The 27,089-nt window shown below is 43.5% G+C and overlaps 2 protein-coding genes across 2 annotated transcripts in view; both read left to right on the top strand.

Annotated features, from left to right (window-relative positions):
- The window catches only part of mboat2a (membrane bound O-acyltransferase domain containing 2a), a 55,252-nt gene extending 34,871 nt beyond the window's left edge, over positions 1 to 20,381 (top strand). Inside the window, exons 4-13 of the mRNA XM_042073176.1 lie at positions 6,837 to 6,932; positions 8,283 to 8,338; positions 11,498 to 11,552; positions 13,191 to 13,374; positions 15,406 to 15,598; positions 15,968 to 16,071; positions 16,236 to 16,300; positions 16,482 to 16,614; positions 18,388 to 18,539; positions 19,748 to 20,381. Of these exons, the coding sequence (XP_041929110.1) occupies positions 6,837 to 6,932; positions 8,283 to 8,338; positions 11,498 to 11,552; positions 13,191 to 13,374; positions 15,406 to 15,598; positions 15,968 to 16,071; positions 16,236 to 16,300; positions 16,482 to 16,614; positions 18,388 to 18,539; positions 19,748 to 19,940 (1,231 nt within the window). The 3' untranslated portion in view covers positions 19,941 to 20,381. The remainder of the gene's footprint in view (positions 1 to 6,836; positions 6,933 to 8,282; positions 8,339 to 11,497; positions 11,553 to 13,190; positions 13,375 to 15,405; positions 15,599 to 15,967; positions 16,072 to 16,235; positions 16,301 to 16,481; positions 16,615 to 18,387; positions 18,540 to 19,747) is intronic.
- A 3,885-nt stretch (positions 20,382 to 24,266) lies between these two features.
- Positions 24,267 to 27,089, top strand: part of kidins220a (kinase D-interacting substrate 220a) — a 46,213-nt gene continuing 43,390 nt past the window's right edge. Inside the window, 1 exon segment of the mRNA XM_042073175.1 lies at positions 24,267 to 24,419. The gene's annotated coding sequence lies outside the window, so the exon portion shown is untranslated.

Genomic DNA, 27,089 nt, shown 5'->3' with positions numbered 1-27,089 from the left:
TGGCTGGAAGCTGGGCCTCTCCCCCTCTAATACTCTTCCCCCTCTGCCTCCTCCACCTCCCCACCACCCCTTTCTCCTCCTCTCTTCTCTCCTCCTCTCCTCTCTCCTCCTCTTTCTCCTCCCCCTCTCCTACTCATTCATCTTGTCTCCCTGCCTCTGTCCAGCCACTCCTCACGGCTACAATGGAGATTCCTTGTGTTGTAATACAGTACATGTAGCAGGTGCAAAAGCCACATAACAGTGAAACGGTCCAAACAGCCCTCCACAGAAATTAAACAGAGCATGACAAACGCTGAGGGAAAATATATAATTGTTTGCAGTAAGTCTTTTTGAATTTGATTCTGTGGAGATTTAGCTGGGCCCACCTTGTGCGTGCTACAGTTCTACCAACAATGCAGCTGCGAGTACACGCTGAAAAAGGAACCTGGTTGTTTGCCACTTGTGTTGCCCCTCTCTGTACAGTAACTCCACTTGTTCCCACTCTCTCTCACTGCCAGTGCTATATTAGAAAGATGATCTTGTTTGCTCATTTCAGTCCAAGTAATAAACCAGTAGTGCATGTAGCTGCGTGTTAATCTGTCTTTTATGGCTGTAGGGGATATTTTTATATGGTGCCACTTCTGTCTGGAACCCTAGGCATTTTGTTGAACGTGTAAAATGAGAGCTGACAGAACCTTCTGGATGTACTGTAGCACTCTGCCCTTGTTTTGTACACAGACTACAGAGCTCCCCCTGCTGGTTGATGCTAATTTTACAACTGTGGCTTGTAGAATTCTGGCTTCTAGATCAGTTGTTGCATTCCGGATACAGCAACTTTGTTTGGATTGCTGGAAGACAAAGGCAATAAGTTCACCTGATGATTAATATGTTACACGGCAATTATTCACTCTCGCCGTCGCAGTAATGCTGCAGGGTCGAAAAGGGCTATCGATTGTCCAACCCTTGTGGCGCGCTGTAATCAAGGTGCCCCCCCCCCCCCCCCCCCCCCCGACTGCACTGATTTCAATTACTGTGCTTAATCAAGTATGACTGCAAGCCAACGAGCACTTGTGCACGAACTAATGACCGAGCTAATTAGTGGAGATGAGCGTCACGAGCGATGGAACAACGCTTGTGACGAGACTGAGAAGAGGGGGAATAGAGAGGGAGGAGAAGAGGACGTGTAGACGAGAGGAAAGAAGATCTCTTGAGTCACGTCTTGTTAATCTGATTGTGAAATGAAACCAGAGGGGGGCATGTCCATCTGAGTTTCCCCACATGCACGCGGGTATTTTGCTTTGTATTTGTTTGTGCAGATGGTGCTGCGCTCTAGAGTGTTATGAGACATGTATTTGAACAGTGTGCACAGAGGCGCTGGAGTCAACATTCTACTCTTTTGGAATACTGAACATGTGGTTCTCTCTCTTTGCCAATCCATCTCTGACTGAAAGAGCAGCCCTGCTGCGGCCATTTGTCTTTCTCTTTGCGACGCTAATGATGTTGCAGGAGACGCCACCCTGGGATCTAGGGGTCTTTTCTAACTTGTTTCTGACAGAACCATTTCTCTCATGTCTATTTAGTGACATCAGTTCTCTAGTGTTGGATTTAATAGACCCTACTTCAGGGTTGTTCTTTCCATCTTTCTTTCTGACAAACCAAGATGTCTCTTCCAGTTATTCTATCTAAAGTAGCTCCTAATCCTAATGAAGTTGCTCCAGATATACTGTTGATCAGATGGAAAATTCAATTTGTTTAGATGACAAGTAACTTCGCTTAAATGCCAGCAATAAGGCAGCCTCAACTCAGGCTGACTGTTATTGCAGGTGTCTCATTTTGTAATCCACTCCAGTTGTCCCGCAGACAGACCCAGATGATGCCCTGGTGTGCAGACTCTCACTTCGTTGCTCCATATGTAACAGGGAAGAATCAAAGAGGCTCTGTCGCTAACAAGCCAAGATCCTACTGTATTCTGTTTGACATGCGTAGGCTAGGCAGCAGAGCAGGCTTGGGAGGGGGCCACACGTGCTCCTTGTGCGGTGTGGGAGTGTGCCATCGTGGGGCACGCTCAGCTCTGTGCCTAGCCAATGTGCTCCTGAGTGGCATACCAGGCTGTAAAGAAGCGTAATTGTTTCTTGTAGGACTCATCTTAAAGGTCCTAAAACAAGCACAGTCCATTGATTCCCCCCACCCCTTTTTTTTTGTAAGGAATCGATTTATTTTTTTCTTTGCCAGGATTGCACTCTACCCCATGCTGTGGAGTGGAGTGTGTGTGTGTGTGTGTGTGTGTGTGTGTGTGTGTGTGTGTGTACACTCTGCTGCCAATTTATTAGTTACACAGACTTCCTAACATCAGTCCATCAGTTCCATGAAGGTTGTAATATTCAGTATTTGTTTAAAATCATTGACCAATCACCATCAAGACTTGATGATACTGTTTCTGATGCTGTTGATGCCAATGCTACTGATGCTGTTGAGGTGCATTGGACTTGGGGAAGATTGGAAGTGTTTCTATGATTTTGACCATCCTATTCCAATCAGTGAAGCTAGGTCTCGTTCACAGAAACACCTTTGTGTTTACTAAAACCTCCAGACTACAACCTCCAAAATGATCACACAGATGAATCAACTATTGTGTGTGGTTGTCTGCCACACATCAAAGTCATACATGTTCACAGTAGAAAGATTGCAGAACTTGATGTTAGTAGTGGTAGCTAATGTGTAGCGAAGTAGTGGCAGGTTATTTTGAAGCATAATTGACTCATTCATTGGATCATTGGGACCATTTAAGTTGGGTTTCAGTGGATAAAAATTAAGACAAATATGAAAATGTTGAGCTTTTTTGTCAAATGCCTCTAGTTCAGCATCTCTCCCTGTGAAACTATAATGCATGTTATGGCAGACATAGTGTGTGTGTGTGTCTGTCTGTCTGTCTGTCTGTCTGTCTGTCTGTCTGTCTGTCTGTGGCAGGAAGATATTTGATCAACCATGCAAACACGTGCTCTACAGATGGTTGGGAGACATGACTGTGACAGAAGGACAAATAGGTCACACCTGTGTGCGTGTGTTTTTGATGACAATATTCATCCACCACAGACACAAAACACTCATTAAAGCGGTTTCATCAGTCTTGAAATCCAGTTTCAGACAGATGATTATGATTTTGAAGTCTGTAGTTTTGACTGTGATGGCCTAGAAATGACAGCTGGTGTATGATTAAAAGGGAGGACCTTTCTGGTTTCTTGTATATAGTTCACTGTACTTGATATTCCTTTGTGACAATCTGTTACTTGATTAATTACAGTGCATGAAAATGCACTGTTCTGTTATCCGAAGTCTTCTTCTTCTTCTTCTTCTTCCCACCAAATTTCTGCGTCTAATTCAGCTTCAACCGTTTAACGTAGAAACTTCGTTCAAACTTTGTAACGTAGGTCTTGAAAAGGACATTTGAGGAATGTATTTTTCACTTTTGTAAACTTCATACTTTTTGAGATATTAACAAAATACAAGCTTATTTTTCCCCATAGACTTTGCATTAGCACTGACATCACAATGGACTAATTAACTTGATTTGCACCTGTATCAACTTCCAGCTGCTCAACTAGGACCCATCAAAGAGCCAGTTAAACTGATTGCACCTGTATCAACTGCTTTCTGCTTAACTAGGCCAACTCTCTCTGTGTCTCTCCAGTCTAGAAGGATATAAGGCACATTCCATCCAACTTTCTATCCATTCATCCTCTTCAAATCATCACTCATCCACCCATTAAACTATCCATCAACATCCATTAAACAATCTGCCTATCAACATCCATTCAACTTTCTGTCTATCAACATCCATTACACTATGGTCCAATATCTACATTCAACTTTTAAACTATATACTCTGTCTCCGGCTTTAAGCATACAATCTGGCTCTCTTAAGACTACTATTTCCTCTGCCCACAACTGTTTCAAAATAAATTTCCTCACTACACTACAATAATTCACTAGTAAATAATTTAACTATTTAAACTACTCAACTATTTAACTGTTCAGCCATTTCAACTGTCAGTTGTTATCAACTATGACTCCTGCCAACTGTTTCCAAATAAAAGTTTGTTTGGCATTTTATGTTAATACAGTATGTTTATATTTTCATGCACTGGTAATTTCCTTGAAATTACATTTATAAGGTGCAGTTTGGTCCAAGTATCAGGATATTATTTTTTTCACCCCATTCTTTTCAGTCAAGTTGAGAAGATATATCACCAGTTGACCCAATAACTCTGAGATGGTGGTCATTGACTCATTGCTGATGCTATGGTTTACTATAATTAAGTTTTTGATATAGGAAGTCCTAATGTTCCTCTTCAGAGTGCTAAAAAACAACTCCAGATCTTCTTTTCAGTTTTAGTGAGTCTGTTCCTGCCATTCAACTCTGGACAAGCTGGGAAAGGATGATCGTCATTGCTGCACTCGGTGCTCCTTCAGTGAACTCGGTGAGCCCGAGTCCACGTCCAAACCTCTGCACATTCTCCCTTTACTGTACTGAAGAATGGGGACCCTTCATGGCCGGGTGTCCGGGCACGCATTGCACTCGGTCGTTCCCTTGTCAAGGCCTTCAGTGTCTTGGCTGGACAGGCACTGCTCTGAATGCAGCTGAATGGCATGGAGGATCGCTGCAGTGTTAGGCCCGCTTTGTCAGAGACAGAGGGAGGGCCTGGGCACCCCCCCCCACCCCCCTGAGCAATCATCGGCGCGCTCCAGCAGGAAATCTTCAATGGCACGGTTCATCCCTGGGCGAGCCGTCCACCCCACATAAGCACATTCGCACAGCGCGGTCCATTCAGAACCTCAATACAGGCAGTGTTTGCTGGGGAGTAGGAGGCAAGAGGTCGCTGCAACTGTTTGCAGCTGTTCATCAGCATTGGTCAAGACCGCTAGGATCTGCTCCCACCTCCCCAGAAACGCTCCAAACAAAGCCTCTTTTTGGGGGCCGTGAATAACATTAATATTACACACACTTTTATTCTATCTGCAGCAAGAGGTTGTACAGGAGTGAAAGAAATGCTATGCAGACAAATCATTCTCTGAAGAACAGCAAAGCAAAGGGCTCCTCTGCTGAGGCCCAGTATCTCATTTCTCTTTCTCAGCGTGTGAGAAATTGTAATCCAGATTTGAGATCTTCTGCCTCTCCCTGCATGTTTCCCCACATCTGAGCAAGTGTTTCTGTGACTCCTCCAGCTTTTTAAATGGATTTCCTCTCTCAGATGTAACCTTGTTATCAATAGACTCTGTGCTGTTTTATGTGGATTTGGATCCCCCCCCCCCCCGGCTGTTATCAGAGTAACCCCTCAGCCAGAGACGGCAAGCTCTCACCCTTTGAGGTGTACAAATGAACGACGGCATAGATACATTTATGAGTCCCCTCTTCATTCACCACAGCTTTCAATTCGGTGGAGACAAATGCTAACAGAGCACGATGCAGATGGCGCTGTATCATCAGGGAGGCATTGTTTCATTTTGGTGTGAAAGCACCCCACCCCCCTCCCACGATTTGGGCCCTTTGTTTTCATTTCCTGGATTGACATTGCATGTAGATTCTTTCTCTCTCAGTCTTTGTTCAATACTTTCTTTTGCATCATTCAGCTTTCAGACATGACACACCACTATAGAATGCCTTAGACTGAAAACAAAAATGCGTCAGAAAGCAAGGAGATCTTATTCTTATTCGAATAAGAATAAGTTCTGTATTGTGGTAAACCATATTTCCCTGCGCCAACTGTACCAGCTGTGTTCCCTCCCTGCCAACCTTCCCTCCTGCATCCCCCAGGTGTCGGATGGTGAAAGTAGGGTTGGGCGATGTCGCCTAAATTGGAATTTGAATTTAAATTGGCATGATATCGTGTGTGTGTGTGTGGGGGGGGGGGGGGGGGTTAGTGTGGTAAACACTAATTAATTAGCCTATAGCCTAGGTATGTCTGTACAGAAATACATTTATAATGTTCTACATCGCGCAGTCCAGGCTATATAGGAGGGCGAAGTAAAAACACTTTTACAAATAACGAATCCCGATTACCACTCCGCCGCTGTCTGGGACTTTTGCTAAATGCATGAAATACAAGCCTTACAGTGAAAGACAAATAGGCTACCTTCTGATCCTATAATTAACGAAAGAACATTCTAACACAGAGGAGAAGGACGCATTTGGCGCTCGCTGTAGCCTTGCAAAAAGATTTGAGCGCTACAATGTCCTAGTCGTAGCCTAACAATAATAATTCTATATTTTCTGCTAAAACATTAGGCTACCTATTACGTCCAATGTAGGCTAAAGGCCTGCGAGACATGTAGGCTACAAAAAGACAATTAGGCTACACATTCACGTCACAGTCAGGAATTATTTGAATAAGAGGGTAGACTAATAAGTCTTTTATTTTACAAGATGGTAGACTAATATGTGATAACTGTTTGGTTGACAGCCTTTAAAGTAGGCTCAATTTCATTTTCAGGGAAAGGTTTTTTTTATGTTTTAGCCTGTTACAGCAGGAATTAGTGACTGGCATGTGGGGGCGTGGCATCACGATGGTTGCTTTCCATCGTGATGCCTGTCAACCATCACAATATCGTCCATCGGCACAACCCTAGGTGAAAGCTATCGCACACTTCTGGAGTGTGAGGATTGATCAAAGTGTAGAGAGGAGCCTGATGTAGCAGTTTCCCCAGGTGGCATGATGGTGATAAATTCTCCACTGCATGAGCTCTTGGTGTTTTGGAGCCTGGATTTCATGCATTCAGTATTATTTCAGGGTGTATGAAAAATTGTATATGTGCAAGAGCAATTCTGTTTATTTAGTTAAAACTACTTTCTTTCTCCACAGGTACTGTTTTGTGGTTGCCCTGGGATACCTCACCTTCTGCCAAATCACCCGTGTCTACGTCTTCGACTATGGCATGTACTCCGCAGATTTTACTGGGTAAGTAATGAACGTCCAAGCTCATTGCACCGGTCATGACATGCCTACAGGTCTCTAGTTCAGAGCATTTAATGAAGGACCCTGACTCATATAATGATTTATTTAATGAAGGACCCTGACTCGTATAATGATTTATTTAAAGGTGCCATGTGTAAGAATTGAGGTAAAAATATCCAAAAAATGAGCTACACGCATCAAAAAAATTAAAAGAAATAAGGGCGATGGTGTCATTAAAAAAATGACAAGGTATAGTGCTGCAGAGATATCAACCTGAATTAGCATGCTAAATTACTAGCCACAGCCCGACAGGTGTCATAATACCAGTTTCGGCCATGGGAGGCGGTATGCGGGCAACATAACCGCCAGCCAAACTACAATACACGTGTCCCGGTTGTTACTCTAGGGTAGACCAACTCACTTTCTGGAGGTATACTGCCCCATCTTTTATGGAATGTGGAGTATGAATTGATTTTTTGGCAGACATTACACATGGCACCTTTAATGAAGGAAATCTGTCAATGCCCTTTAAAGTTTGATATCTTAGAATCAAGATTCAATAGCATCACAGATCACCAAAACCACCAGTCCTTTAACTTATAACTTTGAAAACATTCACAATTGGTCTATTTGCACCCACACAACATGAAGATGCATTCATCTTTTTTTTTGTTTTTTGGTTGTTTACGTTGGTCTGGAGCTCCGTCTGAGAGTCTCATATGCTGTTATTTTCCACTGATTCACCTAGAGGCCAAGCCCTCAGTATGGCTGATGGCTTCAGGATGTCAGTGGTGTGATTATAACAGGAGTCTGAATAATACATGACATTGCGATGGAGACAGAAGGGCTAAAAGTGACCGCTATGATATAACCACCCACTGCAGTGAAAAAAAAAATAAAAATAAAAAAGGGTGACCTGTGGGATGGAGATGAATGGAAAGATGAAGTTATGTGAAGAAAGAAGAAGTGTAGAGGACTGAATATGAAAGAAAGAGGAGACCCAAACTACGGGAAAAGCACCAGGCCATCTTTTTGGTTGCGTCCTCCCCTCCGTGCAGCATGCTAAAGACCCTACGCCTTGCTCCTGAGAGCCCCAGGAGGATAAAAGGCTTTTCAGGGGGGATTCTGTCCTCATCTCTATGCTAAAGAGAGGCTTGCTTTTCAATTAGTGCCATCTTATCCATGGTGGTCGATGCAGAAGTCAAAATTGAGCAGCCTGCAGGATGAAATGGGAACTATTTCCATTTTGAGGATTTTGGTGTGTCAGAATTTCAGTGATGTGGGCACAGATGGCTTAGGCATCCATATGAAATGGCGATTTTTGATGGCAGGCTTGTGTTTTCCCTTGTGTAGGCCCATGATGGTCATCACACAGAAGATAACCAGCCTAGCGTTTGAGATCCATGACGGTAAGCGCACACTTGTTTTCTTTATCAGACCTGTCTGCTCTGCTGGTTTGTATTAGATCCTAGGGGGAAAGAAGCTGACAGAGAACACACCGTTTGGAAAGACAAAAGGGAGAAGGAACATACTTTGGTATAAACAGACATTTTAAAAGTCTCTCTCTCTATCCCTCTCTCTCTCTGTCTCTCTATCTCTCTCTCCTTGTTTATATCTGTCTCTCTCTCTCTCTCTCTCTCTCTCTCTGTCTCTCTCTATCTATGTCTGTGTTCCACAAGAGTGCAAGATTGTTCAGCACACCGTTTTAAATATTTAGATGGCTTTTTCTATAATTTTCTGACGTCTGCACTGGGGTTTTTGTCGAGTCAGCACTTCCTCATTTTGTTTCACATGCAATGGGAACATCTGGTTTTACAGTGATTATGACGAGGCTTGCTCGAGGCTTGCTCTGGTCAATCTTGTGAGGGTTGGGGAAGACATTGTTATTTTTTCTCGGAGTGAAGATCTAGTGTGAGGGGGAGCATTGGTCAGAGGCCACAGAAACTCATTACAGAACTTTAATTCTAATGCAGCCTTAAAATCAGCCAAAATATAGACTTGGCTGGAGCCACAGGACTAAATTGGGATGTTTTAGGATGTAGTTAAATTGTTGAGGAGTTCTCTGTCTGGCATAGAAAAGGGCCTGGCAGCAAGTTTCTGTTCGTAGGTGCCATGCGTTACCGTAGCATCTCATAATTGTTTTAGCATTAGCATTCCTAATGTTTGTGTGTGAAATTCCAAATTTGAACTCCTTTGAAACATCACGCCATTGGCCTATTATTATTATTATTATTATTATTATTATTATTATTATTAAAAAAAGACAGTTATGAGATGCTGGTTGAGGGCAGAGTAGCAGTTCTCAGATCTCTTACCTCACCAGACAGCTGTCCTGCATAGCTCTGAGCCATCCTCCTCTTGCTGACGCGTTCCACTGGAAGCGCTGTGCAAGCCCGCAGAGAGTAAACATGCCATGTTATGCTCACTGATGTGCATTAATGAGCTTATGCAACCACAGGGGGCCCTCCGCTGTGTCCTCAGCTAGCTCAGCCCAGGGGATGGGTGCTCTGAGATCACACGAGCATCAGACTTCACACTCCCATCCCCCTGCTTTACCTTTGACCTTTCAACTTTCACCTCCGTTCCCCCACGGGTTAACTCCACTTCCTGTTGTACATTGTCATCACTTTTGAGCTAATTGGACAAAAGGGTTGGTGGCTTGCGTCCTCTCATCAGCACCATTCTTTCTACGGTTGCCAGGTTTCATTGAGCATTCCCGTCTTAGACCTACTACAGACTTAAAACAAACAGTAATACTCACATAATAGTACTGTTCTTTAAAATATGAATGTGTGATATAGGCTACTGTTGAAAATGAATTGCTTGTATGGGGTCCTCTTTATGCTGGATATATGAATATGATATAAATACATTGATGAGTCTGCTGTCTGGCACTGCTGCAGTGTTTGATGCTGCTGTGAGATGCTACTGTGGGTGGAGGCTGGACTCTGTGTGTGCTGTTGTCGGTCACACATGATTGAGCACCAGCCATTTAGTGGTGTGGAAGCTGATTACGTGGCTAATCTCGTTATCAGCATGATAGTGTTGATAGATGGGGAAACACACACACACACACACACACAAACTTGTCGTGTGCCCACGTCAGATGGGTGAATGCTCTGACAGACAGAGTTTGAGCGGTCATTGTAGATTCAGGCACTAAACTCAGATTCAGTCTCTCTTTCTTTCTCTCTCTCTCTCTCTCTCTCCCGCTCAAGCTTAACTGTCCAGTAAGAAAGGAATGCATTTTCCTTCCTATTTTTTCCTCAGCTGTATTTAGGCAAAACAGATTTGTCCTGCTGTTGCGTGTTACACAGCTATAAGATCTCCTTTTATCTTTGTTTTGTAGAAATGAGAGAGAAAAGAGCATTGGAGCTCATGGCATCCGATGTTAGTTTTCTTTTTCTCAGTGGATAAGCTCCCATTGGTCCCCACTGTTGCAGTGTGAGTAAGGGTACAGAGTTGTGTGAGTAAGGGTACAGAGTTGTGTGTGTGTGTGTGTGTGTGTGTGTGTGTGTGTGTGCGCCTCAGAGCCCCAGGTGCCCCACATACAGCTTCTCTGGGATGGGATGGTTACACACTCTCCTCCCTCCCCTTTCTTTATGATGGAGTGAGAAGATGGAACAATCCATAGCAATCTCAGCACTGCCAGCGTGCTGAACGACTACGGCACCCCACCTTCAACCCCCGCACTGGAACATATTGGTTCCACATGAAAACGCCCATAAACTCACCCCACACAGAGCCACCGTGGGCCCAGTTACTGGACGAGCGTCATTCGTGCTGCTGTAATGGGGGTCGTCAAGAGTGGTCATAGGACTGGTCATGTGGTGCAGACTAGAGGCTGTAGGCCGCTCTCCACCCTCATCTACTCGTCTGGGTGGACACGCCGGGTGAGAGTGACGTTACTCTGAAAGATGTTACAGATGCTCATGTGGCCTTGCCAGTAGGAGAGACTGGGAGAGAGAGAGAGAGAGAGACAGAAACAGCGTGACAGAGAGGGAGAGATGGGCAGGGGGGGAGAGGGAGAGAGACAGGGGAGAGAGGGAGACAGTGGGAGAGAGACAGGATGAGAGAGAGAGAGAGAGAGAGAGACAGGATGAGAGAGAGAGAGAGAGAGAGAGAGAGAGACTGGAAGGAAGCCCAGAGTGGAGGATGCTGCCAGAGAGGAGGAGAGGAGGTGCCCAGTCGCTGTGGCCTTGGATCACCCTGGGTACTCTCTCCCCTCCTCTGTCTCTCTCTCTCTCTCTTTCGCTCTCATGCACACGCACACACACACACACACACTGGATGCCCAGGATGCTGTGTCAAACTTCTGATGAGCAATAACGTCATAGTTTGGGTGGAGTGGGTTTTCACAGTTATCTGTGATGTACACCTTTCAGTTATGTGACTGATCTCTCTATTTTCCAATCCCTCCTTCCTAATTTGCCCCCTTCTCTCTCTCTCTCTCTCTCTCTCTCTCTCTCTCTCTCTCTCTCTCTCTCTCTCTCTCTCTCTCTCTCTCTCTCTCTCTCTCTCTCTCTCTCTCTCTCTCTCTCTCTGTTTTTCTCTCTCCCACCTACCAGGCTTGGCGTGTAAGGAGGAGCAACTGACTCCCAGTCAGAAGATTCTTGCTGTAAGGTATGTGCCACAGGTATGTTAGTGCTCTTTTCAGGTTGAAAAAGTTCACCTACTGAAATACCACCCTTCAGAGGCATGGCCAATATTTGCCTTGTCCCCTTTCAGTGACTTGACATGTATTTAAAAGTAATCAACTTCTTCCATCCTACGAATTTGTATGCAACAGTCAGTCATTTTTGGGTGGAAAAAATGCTGAATTATAGACGCACTTTTAATCAAACTAATACATTTGGCTTAATCAACGCATTAGGCCGGGCGGTCACGCTTGCATGCCTTTAGGTGATGAGTTCAGCAGGGGAAATTGGAACGAGAAGCGCAACTAGATCATCATTTTGTGTCCCTTTGCTCTCTTTTCTTGTTCCGCTGCTCATATTGATCACAATTACAGCATTTATTACCCAGTAGCCTGGAAATGCTGCAGACCAGTTCAGAGTTGCGTACAGGGGGATTCACAGCTGTTGCCTGGCAACCACACGTTCTCACTGCACCGCATGGTGTCCTCGCAGGGAAGTGTCAGACTGGGGGGAAAAGTGAGACAAGATCACAAGCTCTGTTCTGGCTAATTAAAACGCTTATAACACTCTTTGTGTTATGTCAAGTCTCAGATGAACTCACCATCACATGACATCTTCATTGGATTGAGTCCAATGTTTCTGTTGTGCAGCATTTGTGTCTGTTTGATTTAGTCTGTTATGGATTGTCGTTTTTTTTTTTTTTTTTTTTTTAAGCAATCATCTCCTCTTGTTATTATTTCCATAGTAACACCTGCATTATTTCTCTGGCACATTTTTTGGTTGAACAGGAAAACACTGCTCAAGTCACAGTGAGTTGGCTGAGCAAAATTTCAGAGCCACCCACTCTCTGGTAGTGAGAGATGAGCAATTACCTTTCAAAGGGATAATGATCTTGGCTGAACACTTCACCATCCATAAAGCTTACCTTTCCATTCCTTCACATTCTTTACATTCATGCGACTAATGCATGGTGCATGAATCTTCAAACCTTATTGCAGTCTAGAGCTCTAACAACAACAACAACTTTTAATCAGCTCACAGTGATGAAGCCCACTGACTTCAATTCAATTTTAGAGGTAATCTGGTAGCATGCAACTGTCACATTGTTCATTTTGTTTTAAAATAATTCCCAACTGGAAAAAGGTTGTTTGGTTATTAAATCTCTTGGTTTGAACCTCTCGCATACACATTGTTTTTTTGTTTTTTTTTAGGTGAACAAGAACTTGAAGGAGCTCTTTCCTGTCTGTTTCTGTTTTCACTTTTAAATGCACCGTGTGGTACTAATGAAATAGAATGGAACATGGCAGTTGTGCTTGTGCTCACCCTGTAATGTCCGAAAGAGGCATCAGTAGGTTTTATTTTGGATTGAGAGTTTGCTTTGTGGTTTTGTGCTTTCTTATGCATTCATATTCACCCATATGTAATGTTTTACACTCTGTTATTTATATGACCTGATTTATATGGTATTATACTTATAAGTTATAATACCCATATGTAATGTTTTACACTGTTATTTATATGACCTGATTTATATGGTATTATACTTATAAGTTATAATGCTCATATGTAATGTTTTATACTGTTATTTATATGAGCTGCATGTGTCTGACCTTTTGTATGGCAGGAAAATGCCAAGCTTACTGGAGTACTTGAGTTACAACTGTAACTTCATGAGCATCCTGGCAGGCCCCACCTGCTCCTACAATGACTATGTGGCGTTCGTGGAGGGCACGGCCTACCAGCCCAAACACCTGGAGTCCAATGGCAAGGAGAATGGGAAGTACAAGCAGACTGAGCCATCGCCCAAGGCAAGCACCACCAGTACCTCTGTCTGAATCGGTCACTATAATACAGTGTTTCTCAAAGTGTGGTCTGGGGACCACTGGTGGTCCGCAAGCTATCCCAAGTGGTCCGCGGGCAGACGTGGTAAAACATAATATAGATGAGTTGTTTGCAATATTGAACCAACTTGTATGTAAATCCAAACAGTTCTGCAACACTGCCTATGTAAGCTATGCCAATTTAAATCATATGAATCCTCTGACACAATAAGTAAGGTGCAAAGACAATTAGCAAGATGGTTCAGTGAGTAGGCCTATTGTGTGTCTTAGCTAGGTGGTCCGTGATATTTTTTTTACTGGTTAAGTGGTCCTTGGTCTGAAAAAGTTTGAGAAACACTGCTATAATAGAACCAAGTACCAGGCACCAGTTTTCCCTAATTCCCTAAAATTTTAAAAAGGGAGTAAAGTCAAGGTGGGTTGAGCAGGTGCTATTCATTGGGAAACCGGCATTACCAGTCACCTAGGATTTACTTATAGTCTAGCTAACTGTTAAGGGATCTTGTCAGAACTTGTTGAGTAAACTATAGAAGTGTGCCCTTTTAGAAATGGGTCTGAATAGTAGAGAAAACATGAGGTAATGACCAGGTCACTAGATTCAAGAACTTTCAAGCAAATGCAACAGAGTCTAGGTTTTGTCTGTGCTCTGTATTGAATTACATGCAACTGGTCTGCTGAGATAATTGAATTAGCTGAACAGTTATGGATCTCACAGCTTCTACATTTCAATATCTCTCAAGGTCTCAGATTTCCTTTAGTCCTCGAGTGTGCATATTTTGAAGAACTTGCTTCGCCCCACCAGCATATTTACTTAACTCCGGGTCAGGAGAATGATTATGCATACCTTAGCTTTGTGAGAGAATAGAGGAGGCCGTTTGCAAACAACAACAGAGAGGACGAAAGGTCACTTGCGTCCTGGTGAGAAGAGGGGGTTGCTTTATTCCAGGCGTGAGGAGGCCTTCTTTAATTGTTTTGAACACAAACGTGTGAATACGTGGTCAGCGCTTTTTTCCATTTTTCTCATCCCGCTGTGGCTCTCCTGGTCCAGTGCCGCTCCCAGGTCTTATCTTCAGGTTCTATTGTTTCGGCGCCAACCTCGCTGCCCTCCGCCTGTGTCCCGTGGAGAGAGGACGTTATTAAAACCACCCCTTGATTGATTACCACCATCATTTTATATCTTCATTCTGTAACACCTTTTTTTATGCAGAGGAATAGTTGTGCTGTTCTGTGCCCTTGCCAGACCTCATTGACCATTAAGTCAGCTATGATTAAACACCCCTCCTTTCCACACACACACACACACACCACCTCCAACCATACTCCAACCATACAGTTAGCTTTTAATTGCTTTCCAATTAAGCCACTGATGGCTGAGTTGGCTTCAAATTAATTGCACTGTACTTACATGCTATTTGCAGAGTATGAGGCCTCGTGTGTGTGTGTGTGTGTGTGTGTGTGTGTGTGTGTGGGAAGGTGGGTATGCTGAGATGACAGTTTTCCTTTTTGTGCTTTCTGAACTTTCATGTCTTTTTTTTGGCGTGTTCACGTGAGGAGTTCTTAATCATGCCTGGGCTGAGCTGAGTTTAGCGCGACTCCCCTGGGTACCGTTCTCCAGGAGAGATGAAGGGAGCCAGCCAGAGGAGGCCTGCACCAGAGGGCCTGGAGAAGCACTAGTAGACTAGTATAGATCGAGGCAGACCTGTGCTTCCTGACACCATGGTTAGGATGAGCAATGCTCAGCAAAGACTGCCCAGATCAGTGGGAAAAAAAGAAGCAATGACTAAGCACCGTTTCACTGATAAAGATCACAGTGGAATCTGCTGTGACCTGTATAGAACTTGCGCAACGACTTTTAAGCATGTTTTTTTAATGAATGAATGAATGAATGCTTCACTTGTTTTACGCAGGTTAGTTCCAGGTGAATTGATATGAGTTGATGAAAAGGCCTTGCTGTGGGAACTGCATTGATCATGTGGGTCATTTCACCTGCTCTTTTCACAGAACGATGTCATCAGAAAGCTAGGCACGTGTGGCGTCTCGCTAGGGGTCTACCTGGCAGTGCTCAGGGTGTGCCCGGTGGAGCATGTCATCGATGACTCGTTCATTGCCACCTCGCCCTTCTACGTCCAGGTCATCTACCTCTACCTGTCCATGCTGGCCACACGGCCAAAGTACTACTTTGTCTGGACACTGGGTAGGTGCCCCGATGAGCACTCTAACGGTTTGACCTGTGCTGCCTTTATTTATCCACTTTGCATGTATTGGAAAAATACACAGAGATTTATGACTGCCTTTAGTTCTGTTGACATAGCCACCAATCTTGTGTTGTTAAAAAAAAAAAGCTATGCACAGTCACTGTCAATGCACATTGCAATGCACATTGACAAAGTTGTTGTGCTTCTCCCTTTGCCTGATATTGTACTGCCCTCTACTGGCTAGCTGAAGTAACTACAGTCTCAATTAGACAATTTTCCATTGTGCTCAGTGACTGCCCTGAAAAGAATCGACATGCTACTGTAATTAGCTTTTAAGTTAATTGGTCTATTGTATTTCCATTTAACAGCTGACGCCATCAACAATGCTGCCGGATTTGGCTTCAATGGCTACAACAAAGACGGCACGCCAAGATGGGACTTAATATCAAACCTGAGAATAATGGACATAGAGGTGTGAAAGAAATACTGACAATGAAATGTTACATTAAGTGTTTTGAGATGAATGCTACCAAACTTTGGAATAAATTCTGGGCACATGATTTATGTGTTGAAGCATCACACTGAGTTTTTTTTCTAACTTACCCCCCCCCCCCCCTCCCATTTTTGAAACTTCAGTTCGCCACCAGTTTTAAGATGTTCTTGGACAACTGGAACATTCAGACAGCCCTCTGGCTTAAGAGGTGACAGTTTTTTACATTATCTCCTTTGAGCAATTGTGGGAACATCTCAGTTGGTACATAATGTAATCAGCTTGAAGCGCCCTGCACAGCAGTACTAACTCGTGTGTGTGTGTGTGTGTGTGTGTGTGTGTGTGTGTGTGTGTGTGTGTGTGTGTGTGTGTGTGTGTGGTCGTCTCTTCAGGGTGTGCTACGAACGCTGTCCCATGAACCCCACGGCGGCCACGTTCCTGCTGTCCGCTGTGTGGCACGGCGTCTACCCCGGCTACTACCTCACCTTCCTCACTGGCATCGCCATGACCATGGCAGCACGGGCAGTGAGTATTCAGCGTATACATGTGCACACACACTAGCACAGCTTCAACTGGACACAACAGGTCTGACCTTTATAGGAACATGGATCAAAGCTCAACAAACTTGAATCCATAGCATTGAATCTATAGTGTGACAAAACCCTTGATTCTAAATGCATCAAAAATGTTTGACATTTACAGTTTCTCTGTGTATCAGTTTCTCTAACACTAAAGAATTGTAGATGTATCCATAACTCTTTATGATCCAAAAAAACAGATGTGTTTATGTGTAATACAGCATTTTACAGCCGTGTATAAAACACTATCAGTCTGAGACACGCCTGGGAAAGGCATGCTTGTAAAAGCTCCGTTGTAGCCATTAGTTAGCGGTAGGCCAGAGGCCCAGTCCCTCACTTGACAGAGGGGGTAATGAGAGCTGATGGACTGCTGATTTAATGAGGGGAGGCAGACAGGTAACAGCAGAGGATGATTAAAACCAGACAGTAAAATGACTGGGCCTTTTGAGGGGAGACAGAGATAGGCAGTGAGGAGGAGCAGAGGGAGGGGCTTTAAGCATGATGCATGATAAAAAAAAAAATCATTGTAGTAAGGAACACATGAATGGAATGACGGGTGGAGTCTGTAGCTTGTCGATTTTGTCCATGTCTTAACTCTTCATGAGAATCTTTATTCTTTATTCTATTCTGAATCTTCAGTCTTTATTGGAACATGAGGTTATGAGGTTCCTCAAAGCTTCTTGATTTAAAGTGCTCTTTAAAGGGGCTCTCTGAACGAAACGAGACGAAAGGGCAGCAGCGGTGTAAGAAGATGGAGATTAATGCAGGCTGAGAAGCTTTCTAAAACTTTTGAAAAAAAGTTGAATTTTCCCATTATTGTGGCATCAGCAGAAAAGTCTGAGGTCGATTGTCATCTCCCCGATCCGTTTCCACTCTGTGGAGATGATCGAAGCGAAGTCATCCTGTAATGATCGCTGTTAGTAACTTTAAAACCCACTCGCTCACTCACTCTGCTTCTCTCTGTTCCGAAAACTGGGTCATTCGGTGATGCCATCGCTCTCTTGCTCTCGGATAGGCCTACCTCTCGAAAAAAAGGGTTCTGTATTTCGCATTAAAGGGCTCAGTGTGGTCCTCTCTGATTTCATCGCTACTTTGAGCTTCCTCTTGCCCCTTGTTAGCCCTCCAACTCCCTCTCCATCCTCATTAGTGTCAGGAGTCTGGAAAAAGGGCCTTATTTTTCTGCTGTGTAAAATGCAGACAATAACATAGTGGACAGTTGAGAAATGGGGACATTGAAAGGAAATGTGGGCCTGTAAACATAACCGACTTTTACTATCGTTTTGGATGCATTCACAGAATTGCTACAGTATCAGGAAATAAATATTCAATGGTTAGTAAGACTAGTTGTATGTTTCCAGTTGTAAGTGGGGCTTATGTACTGAAATTCGCCTAACATGTCACTGCCAAGATCTTGTCACCCTCCTTTATCTTGTCTGCTGACATGAGGATGTTTGGTGGGTGCCAAGAAGCACTAAATAAATGTAATATATTGCGGTGGTTGTTGTTAGGTCAAATTTAGCTGGAAGTCTGGCGAAACAGCACAGTGGGGTACATTTGTAGATTGACAAGGACAGCTTGTGGGGAAATGTGCAGGTTGGTGTACGTCATATACATGTTTACACATGTAATAAGTTCCAACATGTTGGGTAACTATCTGATGATAGAAATGTTATGATTGGGTAGGCATGTTCCTAACGACCGTCCTCTTACCTGTGTGCAGGTGAGGCACAACGTGAGGCCGCTCTTCCAGAGCACGGCCACTAACAGGCTCGTCTACGACATCATCACGTGGGCGGGCACGCAGATCGCCATCTGCTACACCGTGGTGCCCTTCGTGCTGCTAGCGGTGGGGCCCTCGCTCAAGTTCTACAGGTGAGCACGCACATGACCTCTTGACCTTGCCAAGGCATTTATAATGTAGTTCCACAATCATTGTGAAATGGCAGAGTGAGGATGTTGCTAAACACTTTTGTGATGGTCATGGTTAGTGTCATGAGGAGGGTTGCCATATGCATGGGTTGAAATCAACTGATATAATGTTTATATAGTGGGGTGTCTATCCAAAAACACAACAATTTAGGAAATGACCTCTGTCTTCACACACACACACACACACACACACACACACACACACACACACAACAGAGAAATGTTGATTTTGAAGGAAAGCATCCCACCATATCATGTACATTGGCTCACTGAGGTCACAGCCCTGAAAAGTTTGTAGAGAGCCTCCCTACAGGCCCTTTGTAATATCACTGAGTGAAGCGCTCCGCTGCGCCCGTTGTGTTCTGTGCATCACTGAAGGAAGGGCTGAGCGCGTGAAGGAGAGGGAGCATTAAGCGTTCCTCTCGTTAACGAGACAGTTTTAACGCTCCGTCAGAGATAAGGGCTTATTCTCAGGCTGGACCATTAAACAATTGGCGGACGCTGGCTAGCGCCGGAGGCTGCGCCAAGCGAGGTAAAACAAATCTGCGGTGGTATCTCCTCACGGGGCTGTTATTAAATCAGCGGAGGAGAATGTAAAGCACTCTCGTTAAAGACTGGACGAGGGGGAGGACAGGGGACCGCATTAGGCCGCGGGTTTGTGATTGGTGAGAGCGCCGGAGAAAATGGGCTCTGACAGCAGGGCTCCGTCCAGAAGTACTGAGAGGGGCAGTGGTCTCTCTCGCTCCTTGATGAGACAGACCCCCATTAACACCCCGCTTTTAAGTGTGTCTGTAGAGAATCCACATAAAGTGTGCGGTAGAAAGGTTCCCATTTAAGGATTTTAGAACGTCAATGTCAAATCCATAAATGGTTATGTGCTACAATTACACGCAAAAGTATGTGTCTTGACGTACAGTATGACATGTATTCTGTTAAATGGCAAGTTAAAGGGAATGACTTACTATACACTGTCTATGACCAAATAGTTAGTTTCCCTCGGTCAGACTCGCATGTGGCTCGACCACATGTGCATTGATCTGCGATGTCCTTTAATGGATTAAGGGGATGTGCTGAAGACCAACTCTGTTAATCTTGTACACGTTGCATGCTGAGTACTGTGAGCTCATGTCTGGTGTGTTGTGCCCCATCAGGTCGTGGTACTGCTGCATGCACCTGACGTGTCTGCTGGTGGTGCTGGCTCTGCCGGTGAAGCCCAGGCACCAGCGGCAGAAAGAGCAGCAGAACAGCCTGCACCAGGACGGCGCCATGAGCAACAGCTGCAACAGCTGCAACAGCCTCCCAAACACGGACAGCAACTGCAACCAGAAGCAGAAAACCACATGAGTGGGGAGAGGCTATCTCCATTCCCCTGCTCCTTCTCAAACACACACACACACACACACTGATACACATGCACGCACTCGCATGCACACACACACATACATATGCACTCACACACATATGCACATGCAGGCACACTCAAGCATACAGCAACACAGGTTTGGGGAGAACCTCTTATGAACACTACCGAGAGTGTTGAGAGTGCTCGCCCTCAACCTGAATGGACCAGACGAGCAAAACCAACCTACCGACCGACCAAGCAAGCAAGACTCCACCAGATGAATACACATGTCAGAAACCAGTCAGCAGAACAGCTGACCCTCAAGTAGCAGCGAGCGGCCACTGCGATCATGCTTTAGGCTCCTAAACGACTAATCTGTGCAACCGACCAGAGCGAGAAGCTTGCGGTGGCGGCAATGTCAAACGAGAGCACGCCAATCTGGTGTGAAAAAACAAAAAAAAACAACAAAAAAAAAAAAAAAAAATATATATATATATATATATATATATATATATATATATATATATATAAAGTAATAAGTGATCACACTAATCTCGGGACAGGGAGACCATTTCCAGGGCAGGGAAAAGAGAGAGGAAAGTGTATGTGGTTCTGAAGTTGCCTTAAACCCTCTATGTACTCTCGGTGGCAAGCTTGAGATGGCTTTAGAAGCAGGTGTCTGTTCCAGCCTCTCCCAGAAGAATTGACTGGTAGGGCAAGTCGGTGCACATAGAGGGTTTTAGTCATTGTCACACGAACAATGCAACCTCTGTTTTAGACGTTGAGAGGCCTACACGGGTCTGTAACAAAAGAAATGTTTTTCTTCTTTTTTTTAAATTTCTTCAATGCCAATTTCAAACAGGCCTTAGATTATCAGATTATCTCAACGTTTTTTTTATTTCCGGTGTTTTTTTCTTCTTCTGTTTTTCACATCCAGCCATATCTGCTGCTTTCTTTCTTTGCAGGCGAAAGGGTATGTGCATTTACTTTGTACAAGAGTGATGATTGTGTCGATTTTGATGATGATTATGGGTGACGGGTGCTAGAAAGGGAGTATCTTCTTCATTCTTCAGTCTGAAAGCGTTTTTTTTTTTTTTTTCTTTTTCTGTTTTTAAAGGGCTTTTGATTTAAGGGGTTTAGCGTGAACCACATCAGTCATGTTTGGTTTCCTCAGGGTTTTCACAGTTCCAGTGTTCACACAGTCCCACTTCACTGGGTTAGTACACCACATTTTAAGCCCCATTCTGTTTGAATGTCTCGCACGACTCACATTTATATTTGCTCTGCAGTGATCTTTAAGGTTTGTAAATTTGTACAATGTATGTTAGGGAGAAAAAACTATTCTCGTTTGTATTTAGATACACCTAATATTGTTATTAGAGTATATGAATGGTTTGGAAACGTAGGGTTTTGTCATACTGCCCAACTGTCTGGAAACCCAAAGGCTTTTTCCATCATGGTTTTGGCCCCATAATTGAGAGACTCCCCTAAAGCGTCCAAGGCCTTGCTCTGTCTCTCCATATCTGTATTTTTTAAAATCTTTTTGAAATCACAGTGACGCACGGCCACACTGAACCTCATAGAACCATTGGTACCTGCCATATCGGCACCAGGTATGTAATAATGTGAGTGACGTCAGGCTGCTTTACATTACTGTATCCATGTGCCACCTCCAGGCACATTCCTGACTCCACTGGTTCAGATAACCTCTCTGAGCTTTCTTGATATGAGGATGCCTTGAGTTGGTCCTGCTGCTCAGGTGTGGAAGCACCTATTGCTCTTTGTTGGTTAAGAAATAAGCACCGCAAAGTACTTACATTACTAACTCTTGTTGTTGATATGGCCAGACCCTAACCATGAATTGAATATAATTGGGAGTCAAACTATGCTCACTCAGAAATTTCTTATTTTAAAAAAAAAAAATGTTCGTTTTTCCCCCCTTTTTAGCACCTCTCAGATGTGTCTAACACACAATTCTGTTATTACCAGGGGTGGTCAAACCACATACTGCAATGTAGGTCCAAAGGTCCAAAGGAAGGGAAAGACTTTATACTGTATGTGACTCAGAAAGGCAAAGAGTGCACTGACCACACCAACCAGCAGATCAATGCAAAACTGATAGAAATGTCCAAAGTGCCAAATCATGGGAAGCGCACACATGTTGTATGTCGATACAGAAAACAAAGATGGAAAATCTGAAAGTCTTTTTGTGGGCTAGACTAGGTGGAGAAATTTCTATTAATGTACTTTTGGAGAGAGTCCGATTTATTTGGTGGAATAAATAAAAATACAATAGAATTATTTTTAGATGTTATGAGTGAAAATTGAGAAGAAATGAGGAAAATGGAGAGTTCTCTCTCCCCCACCAGTTTCTTGTTTTCTGTTACTTTATTCTTTTTGTGCACTTTTTGCTATGAATAAAAAACAGTGCTAAACAGACTAACTGCCAGAGCAATGCAAGAGAACACAACTGAAGCCCAAAGGGAAGTGGACTGAGGAAGGGGAACAACTGGCCCAGTCATATGTGAGGTCATTAGCTGTATCGCCGGCCACTATGATCGCCCCATACTGTCAAGTACAACACTGACTGTCCTGACATGGTGTCCAATGAAGAGAGAGATTAGGATATAGACACACTTTTTGGGCCTTTGCTAATTTGGCCTCTAGACCATGGCAGTCTGTTCCTCGGTCTCAGTTCTTTGTAGGGATGGAGGCATTGTCCTTACGTGTGTGTGTGTGTGTGTGTGTGTGTGTGTATGTGTGTGGGTGTCTGTATGTTTGTGTGACAGTGGTGTCAACCCGTGTTTAGAAACATATATCATGTGTGGAAAAAAAACAACCCTCAGCTGTCAACCCTAAGGAAATATATGATTAAATACATAAGATATTAATGCTGATTTATTTGAATTGGGGAACCACCCCATCCCACCCAATGATGTGTTTATTTGTCTGAACCGAAAATTTGTATCACTGTTATTTCGTACTACCCCAATATCAAACTCTACTGTCTGCCATGTTGTTAATCTGTATTAATCTATCGGCTCTATGTCACAGGACCACTGATTCAGATACTGTTGGTGAATAAGTACACTGGGGTTTCATTTGTCAGGGTGCTTTAAAAGCACTCGCACAGTTTTGTCACTCTTTCCCTTCTCCTCACCTCCCTTCCACTAGTCAGTGGTCTTTCCAGACTTGGACAGATCAGGCCAAACCACACCAACACCTCAGTGACTACACTGGGCCTTATTTCTAGGCGCCAGTCACATGTTGAAAAGATGGAAAGAATCTATCAAAACTCTTGGAATATCTTGGAATACTTATTTTGGTTAGCATATTGAATGATGGTCTGAGGCTTATGTTTCTTACCATAAGCTGAATCTTACCTTCGCAGGTTAGCACTGCACATGGCTGAACATGATTCAAACACCCAAAGAGTTGCCAATAAAATCCTGTCAGATTATCAGAAGCCTCAAGGGAAAGGATTATCATGACCACATCACATTGAAGAGATCCTTGTGTATGTAGGCTACACTGCATCAGGGGTGGTTTGAGAAGTTTTGTGTGGTTGGCAGTTTCAGTGGTTAAATCATGCAGATTAGAAAGTCAAAGAAAACCCAAGTGCTAGATTATTTCAGCAGCCACCAGGAGCCTCTTCACAAACAGACCACCTGGACCAGAATAACTTCACAATAGGAGCCCAGATTTGGCTTCCCTGAATTCATGTTTTCTTTCTTTTTGGGGAGAGGGATTTTTTTTATTTGAGTGACCGTTTTACCAGTCATTTTACTTTTGCTACAAAATGTATTGTGGTGATGGTGTGTTCTCAGATAATTGTCACTTTTGTCAACACTGTGATTCATTAACTATTTTATACTTTATGGTAAAAATGCTTTATTTGTAACATTTGTGTGGCTGTGTAGGGACATTTGTACCTTTTGTCTAAACGTGTCATTTGTATTCTGGACAGTGTTTGTTGATGTGTTTCTTGGCAGTTAAACCAGCTGATTAAAATACTCATTTTTTCACATTGACCATTATTGATTTGTGTTTTCATCACTTAGGAGGGGGTAACATACATCTTGAGTAGGCTAGGCTAACTGATGCTGTGTTTGAGGTTTGCAGTGGCATTGCATTAATGCAAACACAATGTATGGGCCTATGCTATGCAATTTCTCCCCTCTGAAGTTACCAAGTCGAAAACAGCCTACTAATTGTCTTATGACATATCAAGTTAATTGCTAAATGGGAACCCATTGGTTTCAACTGCAGGTAAGTTACAGTGCACGTGCCTTTGCCGCACCTACTCCGTTACAGTAGGCGGAGACGGGTGTAGTCGAAATTAATTTCGACCACCCCCTCGAACAAAATGGCTGTCTCTTTAAATATCGTGGGATATCCACGAGTAACCAAGAAAGAACAAAACAATTTCTATTCAATGGATTGACTTGTTTGACGCTCCCTGGCATTTCTTCTTGAACTAGGTAATGCTATTAATTTATTCTCTCATGAATGTCACGAGCTCTGCAGCCTTTTCGCGAAGTTCCTGTTGAGCTACATTCTTGAAGTTACGTTAACTTAGCTGCAGTCTTACCCAGTTGTTGTTTTGAAGTCTCTAAGGTTTGGCGGAATATTGATATTTTTAAACCACCTAAACATAATTTTGTAACTCCTAACTGGGTAGTCCTGAAAATGTTGTGAAGGTAATAGTCGGCTAATTAGAATGATGCCTCGCCACGAGTGAAATATTCAAACGTAACCTACCCGACCCTGAACACTAGAATTGATCATGCTGTTCGTGCAGTCATCCCTGTGATATGGATTGGTTGAGAATGACAGCTGTAATTGACACGAATTGGTTTATTTATATCTAACAATAGACTTCGGTTGTAAACAATGAGGCAACATGTGTCAGCTGACAATGTCCCAGGTGAATGCGAAATTTGAAATGGAACGAAAGGAACAGGCGTTCGAGGTGTTCGAAGCAGGTGTGTATGAGTAGCGCTAGGCCTAAGATCCTGGTTAAAAGTTTTTGTGTTCAAAATCGGTCTCTTAGACTTCTCTGTTACGGGATGATGTGATAAGCAAACATCGTGGATGGAAATGTTTTCTCAGCAGCTTTTGCGCCCGCATGACAGCTAACCCCCACCGGTATATTTTGAGATGTTGCTAAATCTGTGCGGGCTGCCTTCCCCAAAAGCGGTTGTCTGTCTTATGTTTCACTCGTCCAAGTAATTATGAAGGGACAGTGAGATGTTCTGTTAATCCTTTAAGGACATTGACAACATTTGGCGATTATCTGTCATCTTTCTATAGCTTAATCAATTAAGATACTCACTTTCAAGTCTATCAGGTTTCTGATGGTGGCAAAAAGAGGAAATGGGTAGCGTTACAACTCACCCAATAGCTGCAGATTTATTAGTGGAGCATGTAATGTATGCTAATCGGACGCGTGTGCCCAGTGGGTCATTGTGTGTGTGTGTGGCTGTGTGTGTGTGGGAGTGGGTGTGGTAGGAGATTGGGCGTTTTGCTCCATCTCATGCATCATTCATAGAACCCAGGGATGCTAAGAGGAGGAGTGCCTCTCTGTACTCAGATTGAGTGACAGCACACAAAGAGCAAGACATTGACTGAACAGCGCAAAGGGCACAGCACAACTTAGAACCGGAGGTAAGGCTGCCTTTGGCTTATGTGTTATGCTGAAGTGTCACTGCAATTCAGTCAGTGTCTGGAGGTGACATTTGTGTGTTATCTCCTATGTGTCTTTGTTTTGCGTGTGTCTGTGTGTCGTAAGCGGGTGGCTGAGTGGAGGAGGGTGAAGGTTGGCCCCCATTCAATCAGTGTGGAGCTGAGGGAGCTGGCTGACTGCACATTGATTGGCCCTCCACACATTGTCCCCCCCCAGGAGAGCAGCTGTGCTGCTGAAGGGTGTGTCAGCAGAAAGCCCAAGCTGTAAACAAAGGATGGAATCTCTTTCATCCTGTTGATTCATTGTTGGATGTTTGAGTAACTTGTTATTCTTATCATAGTTGATGTTATTGATACAGGCCTAATAATATCTCAAGAGGCAAATCAGTTAGACAGAAGACAGGTTGACAGAAACAGCCGTAGTGTTTGTTGCTGCCATAGTGTTAAGGGCTGAGTCGTGTGGCTTGGTTCAGATAGCAACAGTTTGCCTTATCAGCAATAACTACTTGCTTAATTGTGGGATAAGCAGATTTAGAAGAGGGCTTTTCTCTCTCCTTCATGGTTCAGTATTTAATGCCATCACTGCAAGAGATGACCGTATAAGATATTAAGGTGGGTGATATAAAGGCTGTGGTTGTGAGTCTCATGTTCCCTGAGAGGAATATCACAGAAGGAGAAAACACACATGTTAATCTTGAAAGATAGGCCTATCACTTCATTACAGGCTACTGGTCTTTATTACTGTTTAGGTACACAACAGGGTCTTTCATCATTTCCTGTTAATGGTTTCTCAGTTTGTACAAACTATGGTGTGTTCTTATTTTAGCTGACAATTTGCATATTTTACTGCTTTGGATTCAACATTAGGAAGATATAATGGGCCCTAATTTAAATGAAGGTCAAAGTACAAAGTCTGAAAAAGCTGAGTTGTTGTGCATGCATAGCTAGTGTGTGGCATGTGGGAATGAGGAGCAGACTCATCAATGTGCACTTTTAAGGTATTGTCCATGACATTAAATTAGCAAATTGATTTGACCTAGTTATTACATTTGCTGTAGTCAGACTTTGCTTTGCTCTTTGTCCATCATTCACATTATGGCCCTATATCTTAACCTATGTTGGAAGCACAACAGGCACAGCAAGGCACTTCGTCAAAAAAATATGAAGAAGGGAAAAACATTGACAGCCTTGTTTTAAGGAAGTTTTGAAATATCTAAACAGTGTTTGAGGATTGCTCATAACCAGTTGCGCATTAGCCTAAACACACAGAAGGCAAAGATCACATGACTTAGTGAGGCTCACTGGGAAATTAGATTGTTTGCTCCCAACGTCAGTCAGCTCAGAGTAGGCTGGATTATTTTACTGTAAATATTTACCTGCTGAATAGATTATGGTTCCAAATCAATTCCAAATTATGAAATATTAAAATTGTGAAATATGTCTGGAGTAGCCTGTTGTAAACATCT

The sequence above is a fragment of the Alosa sapidissima genome, chromosome 19, assembly GCF_018492685.1.
Source record: "Alosa sapidissima isolate fAloSap1 chromosome 19, fAloSap1.pri, whole genome shotgun sequence".
Lineage (NCBI taxonomy): Eukaryota > Metazoa > Chordata > Actinopteri > Clupeiformes > Clupeidae > Alosa > Alosa sapidissima.
This window is presented reverse-complemented; position numbering and strand designations above follow the sequence as displayed.